An 8905-nucleotide genomic window follows, 5' to 3' on the forward strand; every position below is an offset into this window, starting at 1 on the left:
TATTTGCTAAAATGAATGGACTTAATCTGTCACTACAAGGTGAAAACACAACCATCCTGTTGCTCAATGATAAAATACAAGCGTTCACGAGGAAACTCGAGAGCTGGAGTAGAAATGGGCTGGATTTCCAGAGCTTAATTAATTTATGGAGGAAAATGAACCGAGTGTGAATACAGTGAGGATGTCTATAACAACTCACCTCCACGCTCTTCTTGAACGGTTTAAAAAGTATTTCCCAGAGGAAAATCAAGCGATGCTTGGACTGAAACACTGCATGTCTTTAAGGTTCGGTCGCCAGTAGCAGTACCGTGAGAATTTTTATTAAACATCTGATATTTTCGCAGGTCTCGTGCCACTGTCAATTAAGGCTAAGCGACCGACAGTCAGTGGCGTGAGATGCGCACCGGTTGACAGTGATATGCGCAGCATATTTGCAAATTGCGAGTGCATGCTCTCGTCACTGAGAGGATGGCCAGTGCCGCAGACATTTTTATTAAACATTAAACATTCTGATACTTTGATGTAAGGGATGGGAAGGGGGGATGGCCGTTTTAGAAGGGGGATGATATTGACCGTTTTTATTTCAGGGGGGATGGCATCCCCCCGCATCCCCCCTCAACTCGAGTACTGGGTGGGACCTCTTATCATGGTAGTTATCATAGGGGACGGACCTCTTATCATGGTAGTTATCATAGGGGACGGACCTCTTATCATGGTAGTTATCACAGGGGACAGACCTCTTATCATGGTAGTTATCATAGGGGACAGACCTCTTATCATGGTAGTTATCACAGGGGACAGACCTCTTATCATTTGATCCCATCATAATCCCCCACATCTCTCTCTTGCAGGTACCTGAGGAGCAGGTGAAGGAGATGACAGAGTACTGCTTGCAGACACTGGAGAAGGTGGACCAGGCGCGTATGAAGGGCAACTGGCACGAGGTAACATGTCACACCTGAGATCAGTTTAACATGTCACACCTGAGATCAGTTTAACACGGCATTCAATTTTTATCAAAGGACACCACGGGTGTTTCTGGTCCCAAGCCATTATGGATTGCGCGCGTGTGTGTACAGTATCCTCACCGTATCCTGCATCAGCTGCTGCAACTATAGGCACGGCACGGTGGTGTAGTGGTTAACACTGTCGCCTCACAGCAAGAAGGTCCAGGGTTCGATTCCCGCTTGGGGACCAGGTTTCCATGATGCCAGGTACCCAGGTGGGGTATCTCCCAGGCCTTTCTGTGTGGAGTTTGCATGTTCTCCCCGTGCTCGCAAGGGTTTCCCCCCCCGATAAGATAAACCCAATGGAAAAACATGCACAACAACAGATCGCTAACGCTGTGGCGTCCTTGACGAAGACGGACAGGAGCACTTGGATTGGTCCCCTGGCACGGCTCACGTTGACGCCTGTCTGCTCCCGGCTGCCCTTGGGGGGGAAGGACGACGGGATGGGTAATCGCAGAGACGAATCGCATCGGCAATTCTAAAGAGACAATGCATGCGTGTGTGTTCCGGTGTGTGTGCTAAAAACTAACCGCTGTGTGTGTACCGCTAAAACATTGAGTGTCGTTGCATGCCGAATGAAGACCTCTGCAACAGGTCCTGCATTATTATTATTATTATAGATGTATATGGAATTCGTTCATCTATTCTTAGTCTATTCCACAATATCCGCGATTGGTTTTAGTTCCTATTTATTTAGTTTGCAGTGTGTGTGTAATGCTCACAATGCCTCATTTGAGTCATGACTATAAATGCAAAACGTAATTATTAATGATACAAATATTGTTGTATTTGTCTTTATTTGTCTTTATTATAATTAATTAATTCCGAGGATGTCTGTAGAATCGACGTGTGACGTGAACGCAATCACTAACTATCCATCCCAAATGAAGCCGTTTACCAGTTTCATCACTTTGTAACTATGTGCATTGTATGTTACTATTGCACTTTACTGTTACATTTGCACTCTGGTTGGATGTTGTATTGTACTTGTGTTGTATAATGACAATACATTTGAATCTAATGTCATCTAATTTTGATCAGTCACAAATTGCTTCTGTGCTACCTGTTGGATATTTCCCCCATGAGGGTCACAACACGAAGCAGAAGCCATGGATAGCCTCTCCTTATAAGGAGCTGGCGGGGCGTTTCCGTATGCAAATTAAGGTGTACGAGAACGCGCTTACACCTCTGGCTCCTCCTGATAAAGATGCGCAGGGAGTGTTTCTCAGCCTCTCCTCTGGTTCCTCAGGTGATAAAGATGTGCTGTGAGTGCATCAAGGCGGCAGAGCCCGTTCTGGCCGACACCCACATCTACCTGCTGAGGATGTGGAGCACAGCCAGCGAGGTCCACTCCTACCTGCAGTCCACCGACGAGGCCGCAGAGATGTCCCGCAAGATGGTGGACGGATACATGTGAGTAAAGACAGACGGTCTCATCAGAACAAGTACATAGAGTCTCATCAGAACACGTACATCGAGTACTAATCACCATAAGAAACAAGGTCCATAATGTACGTTGTGTTATAGCCATTAGTAATATGTTAAAATTTTTGTAACGTCAAAAGTCCAAAACAAACAAAAAGCGATCGGGAGTTGGTGATGGTTCGTTTTAAGATGGAAAGTTATGGTTATGGTTAGGGTTCTAAATGGAGACTGGCCACAGCATGGCTAGTGGAGACAAGGCATAACACTGCATCTTCTTCATTTGAGATTTAGATTTGAGATTTAATAGACTACTTCATGGTGCAGTTAGGAACAGACTACTTCATAAATACTCACTCTCCCATCTCTACGGGTAAGAGGCATTTGAGGGACACGTCAAGTGGCAAAAATAAAATGCATTTCAATCGAATTGTTAACGGTCAAATGGCGTCACATTAGCATACAGTACTATGATATTTTGGTTATTTTTTATTTTTTTTACTCTTCAACAGGAAGATCTACCACCCAAACAACGCCGCCCTGGGCATGGCCACCATGCGAGCGGGAGTCACCCACTGGCAGGCCGGGCTCATCGAGGTGGGTCACGGCATGATCTGCAAGGCCTACGCCATCCTCCAGATCACCCACGGAGAGATGCACCCCATCACCAAGGACCTGGAGGTAAGACGCCCAACACACCTGTAGCCCAACACACCTGTAGCCCAACACACCTGTAGCAAACACACCTGTAGCAAACACACCTGTAGCCCAGAACACCTGTAGCCCAGAACACCTGTAGCAAACACACCTGTAGCTAACAAGACCTGTAGCAAACACACCTGTAGCTAACAAGACCTGTAGCAAACACACCTGTAGCCAACACACCTGTAGCTAACAAGACCTGTAGCAAACACACCTGTAGCAAACACACCTGTAGCCAACACACCTGTAGCCCAAAACACCTGTAGTGTATGTATAGGCTGGAAAAAATATTATAAATATACATTTTAAATAATGAAATGTAACATATAATATTAAATAGTATAAATTATAATATAATATAAAACATATGAAATTATAAAATAATAATATATACTATAAATAATAATACTAATAATAATCTAATATAACATAATAATAATCTAATATAACATAATACTAATAATATAATATTACATAATAATAATAATAATAATAATAATAATAATAATAATAATAATAATAATAATAATAATAATAATAATAATAATAATAATAATAATAATAATAATAATAATAATAATATAATATAACATAATAATAATAACAATAATATAATATAACATATTAATAATAATAATAATAATAAATAATAATAATATAATTAGGGCTGGGACTTTATCGCATTAATTTTGATTAATTAACTACAGAAAGAATGAAAAGTTAAAAGAATTTATGCATTTAATCACATGATGATTTTTCTTTTGTCTATTGTGTAAGAATGTTACCTTTAAAAGGAGACCAGACTCATGCATGTGCTATAAGTATAAAGTATAATAAATTGCTATTTACAATGGTCAACTGTTCTGGAATGTACTTGAAAGTACTGCGTTTTATTTTTACCTCGAAAGTGCTTGAGTTTACAAAAGGTCCTTTGCGCTATATATATATATTATTCCTAAAATTGCTGCACTGTTAAAAATGTCATTGATCTGTTGGTCTTTGTAGTAGCTAATACAGGATTTTGCTGCTTAAAAGTATGTATAATGTATATTGATTCACTCGTATACCAAAATTTATTTGAATTAAAAAATTTGCTTTTCGCATCAAATATTGATATGCGATTAAAATGTGATTAATTTTGATTAATTAACTATAACGTCTCGAATTAATTCGATTAACATTTTTAATCGAGTCCCACCACTAAATATAATATAACATAATAATAATAATAATAATAATAATAATAATAATAATAATAATAATAATAATAATAATAATAATAATAATAATAATAATAATAATAATAATAGAATATAACATAATAATTGTTAAAGTTAGAGGTTATATATGATTGCTAGTAACTGTCTAACTATGCATAACTGTTTCCACTAGAGGGCGCTATAAGCGGAGCCGCTAATGCTACCGCCAGGTAGAGGGTCGCCATGGGTTAAATTCATAATTTACCATCCCTCGCCAGCTCTATTTGTCTATGGAGAAGTTCCCCTTCTTTGCAGGGCTATAACTTTTTAAATTCTATTGCTAAATTGCCATTATTATGGCCCATTCAATGTCCTATATGTATTGTTCAGGGTGTAGCAACGTTTTTTTTCATTCACATATTCATACTAAAATATGGTCTAAAGTGTAAGTATGTTTTTATCGTTTTCTGCAGCTTTCTTCAGAACGTGATTTATAGCCCTAAATGCATTATATTGATGATCAAATACAATTTGGTAGGAATCTGTGCGAGATAAAAAATTTCAACTGGACGTGGTTCTAGAAGTTTCTACGCATCATCTGATGATGACCGGATGGGCGGGGGATCGTTTATAATTCCGTGGGCAGCGTTAGATGATTCATCCAGAGTGGGTCATATGTTCATCGTAGAAGTTAGTATAGAAGACGTTAGAAAATAACGCTGAATCTTACCGTGGCTTCCTCGCGCCGCTGGCAGATGAGCGTGGAACAGATTTTTTTCTATTATGGGATGGAGAAATGCCCGATCCATTTCCAGGTTGTATATACGTCCAAATCATGTTGTTTTTTCGAGTTATTTGCACCGATCGATGTTCACTGTGTCAATACGGAGTCTCTCTAACGATAGCGAGTGGCCGGACCACATATGGATGAGCACTACCGGTTCAAAGGTTAATTTCCGGTTGGCGATCTGCCGATCGGCCACCAGATGGCGCTCTTGAACCGCTAGAGAGTTGAGAGGAGATCAGCAGTGTGTCTCAGGGCTCCGGAAAGGAAATATGATTTCGATGACAGATTTTTGAAATATTGACATCAAAGACGAGTTACGGCGTCTTCGGCAGAATGAGCATGGCTCGGAATGACGTGAAAACTCGTCCGCGGCGATCATAGTGTTGGAGATGTCTCCTCCCCCTCTATCTCTTCCCACCTACCTCTCACGGAGAGGAGAACTCATGTGCTGCTGTGTACCAATGTAAATAATAAACCACGCCGATTAAAGGCTGAAGGGAGAAACCACGCCTCATGAACATATTATTGTCGCCCCATAGCCAGTTCTGTCAACAATAATAATAATAACAACAATAATATAATAACATATTAATAATACTAATAAATAATAATATAACATAATAATAATAATAATAATAATAATAATAATAATAATAATAATAATAATAATAATAATAATAATAATAATAATAATAATAATAATAATAATAATAATAATAATAATAATAATAATAATAATAATATAACGTAATAATAATATAATATAACATGATAATAATATAACATAATAATAATGTAATATAACATCATAGTAATAATAATATAATATAATGTTCAGTATATTCTCTGGATGACAGTATACTACCTGGTCTCTCTCCCTGCAGGCGATGAGGATGCAGACAGAGATGGAGCTGAAGATGTTCAAGCAGAACGAGTACATCTACCACAGCATGAGGGAGGCCGCCCTGCAGAACCGGCCCATGTCCATGATGGGCGAGCCCACCAACTCTGTGCACGAGGGCATCAAGAACCTCTTCCACCGGAAGAAGAAGTGAAGTTGTCACTGTGACATCATCGAGTTCCGTCACCCCTGGAACCCTTCGCACAGACTCTGAATTCTTTTATCATATTTTACGTTTGAAAATAACCCGCAGTGCCTTTGGAGATGAGAATGAGAAGAGTTGCTATTTTTGTCTTTTTGGGGGGGGGGGCTTGTTTTCGAAACTCCCTCCCATCACAGAGACCCATCCGCACAGAAACTCATCCCTCCCGTCACAGAAACTCATCCCTCCCGTCACAGAAACCCATCCCTCCCGTCACAGCAATGTGTAAAATGTCTCCTTGTGTCATGGTGCGTTCCACCGCCCTTCGTCTGGTCGGAGATTTGCACTCACAAGCAGCCGACCCAGTTGTAAATATAAGTGGTATATTCCACGGCGCCCGGAATTAAACGTTGCGATGGATCGCCAACCTTTATGGGTGGGGAGAAAAATAGCAAACAAGGCTTTCTTTTTGACACGATGCATCATATAACATAACCAGTAATATGACATTGACCTACGATTCCTGAATTGAACCGGCCACGTGATAAAAGTACCTGCTGTTAAAGACGTTACGACACACTAATCTCACACATAGTTCTCATAGGTGACACAGCCGCCACCCTGGGGTCCTAAAACCAGAACCCCAAGGGTTTAATCGCAACCTTTGTGTGCCACTTTATTTTCAGGCTGTAGGCCTCTCCATTTTCATTAGAATTCACAAATAAATTTGCAACGCAAGACTTGTATTCCTTTCTTTTTTTTTTAATAAAGACCCTTTAAGCTCCCAGTACAGTGTTTGGGTATATTTTGTCATTTAGAGGCAAGCTGAAGGAAATACGAACAGGAAGTGTCTTAGTAAGGTGTTGGACCACAGGTCAGGAGTCAGAACCAACAGGAAGTATCGTTTTAATGACGATTCTCTCTTCTGACCAATCAGTGGTCTGCAGTGTTTCACGTCACTTTTCTGGTATCACTTTTGGCAATGGAAAACCGAAAAGCACGAGTAGAGTAGAGTAGAGTCGAGTAGGTACCATGCAGTGGAAAAGCGGCATAAGACACCCACCCTGATACAAACACAGCTCTCACCACTAGACTAAGACACCCACCCACCCTGATACAAACACAGCTCTCACCACTAGACTAAGACACCCATCCTGATACAAACACAGCTCTCGCCACTAGACTAAGACACCCACCCTGATACAAACACAGCTCTCGCCACTAGACTAAGACACCCACCCTGATACAAACACAGCTCTCACCACTAGACTAAGACACCCACCCTGATACAAACACAGCTCTCACCACTAGACTAAGACACCCACCCTGATACAAACACAGCTCTCGCCACTAGACTAAGACACCCACTCACCCTGATACAAACACAGCTCTCACCACTAGACTAAGACACCCACCCTGATACAAACACAGCTCTCACCACTAGACTAAGACACCCACCCTGATACTAACAGCTCTCACCACTAGACTAAGACACCCACTCACCCTGATACAAACACAGCTCTCACCACTAGACTAAGACACCCACCCTGATACAAACACAGCTCTCACCACTAGACTAAGACACTCACCCTGATACAAACACAGCTCTCACTACTAGACTAAGACACCCACCCTGATACAAACACAGCTCTCACCATTAGACTAAGACACCAACCCTGATACAAACACAGCTCTCACCACTAGACTAAGACACCCACTCACCCTGATACAAACACAGCTCTCATCACTAGACTAAGACACCCACTCACCCTGATACAAACACAGCTCTCACCACTAGACTAAGACACCCACCCTGATACAAACACAGCTCTCACCACTAGACTAAGACACCCACCCACCCTGATACAAACACAGCTCTCACCACTAGACTAAGACACCCACCATGATACAAACAGAGTTCTCACCACTAGACTAAGACACACACCCTGATACAAACACAGCTCTCACTACTAGACTAAGACACCCATCCTGATACAAACACAGCTCTCGCCACTAGACTAAGAAGACACCCACCCTGATACAAACACAGCTCTCACCACTAGACTAAGACACCCACTCACCCTGATACAAACACAGCTCTCACCACTAGACTAAGACACCCACTCACCCTGATACAAACACAGCTCTCACCACTAGACTAAGACACCAACCCTGAAACACAGCTCTCACCACTAGACTAAGACACCCACCCTGAAACACAGCTCTCACCACTAGACTAAGACACCCACCCTGATACAAACACAGCTCTCACCACTAGACTAAGACGCCCACCCACCCTGATACAAACACCGCTCTCATCACTAGACTAAGACACTCACCCACCCTGATACAAACACAGCTCTCGCCACTAGACTAAGACGCCCACCCACCCTGATACAAACATAGCTCTCACCACTAGACTAAGACACCCACCCTGATACAAACACAGCTCTCACCACTAGACTAAGACACCCACCCTGATACAAACACAGCTCTCACCACTAGACAAGACACCCACCCTGATACAAACACAGCTCTCACCACTAGACTAAGACACTCACCCTGATACAAACACAGCTCTCACCACTAGACTAAGACACCCACCCTGATACAAACACAGCTCTCACCACTAGACTAAGACACCCACCCTGATACAAACACAGCTCTCACCACTAGACTAAGACACCCACCCTGATACAAACACAGCTCTCACCACTAGACAAGACACTCACCCTGATACAA

The 8905-nt window shown here is 41.7% G+C and overlaps 1 protein-coding gene across 2 annotated transcripts in view; it reads left to right on the forward strand.

Moving 5' to 3' along the window:
• smyd1b (SET and MYND domain containing 1b) overlaps nt 1-6942 on the forward strand; it is a 44629-nt gene extending 37687 nt beyond the window's left edge. For both annotated transcript variants that reach the window (XM_084322836.1, XM_084322837.1), the window contains 4 exons: nt 852-944; nt 2260-2423; nt 2945-3113; nt 6005-6942. In XM_084322836.1, coding sequence (XP_084178962.1) covers nt 852-944; nt 2260-2423; nt 2945-3113; nt 6005-6175 — 597 coding nt within the window. In that variant the 3' untranslated portion in view covers nt 6176-6942. The remainder of the gene's footprint in view (nt 1-851; nt 945-2259; nt 2424-2944; nt 3114-6004) is intronic.
• Nucleotides 6943-8905: the final 1963 nt, after the last annotated feature.

This window comes from Notolepis coatsorum (genome assembly GCF_963971535.1).
Source record: "Notolepis coatsorum genome assembly, chromosome: 10".
NCBI lineage: Eukaryota > Metazoa > Chordata > Actinopteri > Aulopiformes > Paralepididae > Notolepis > Notolepis coatsorum.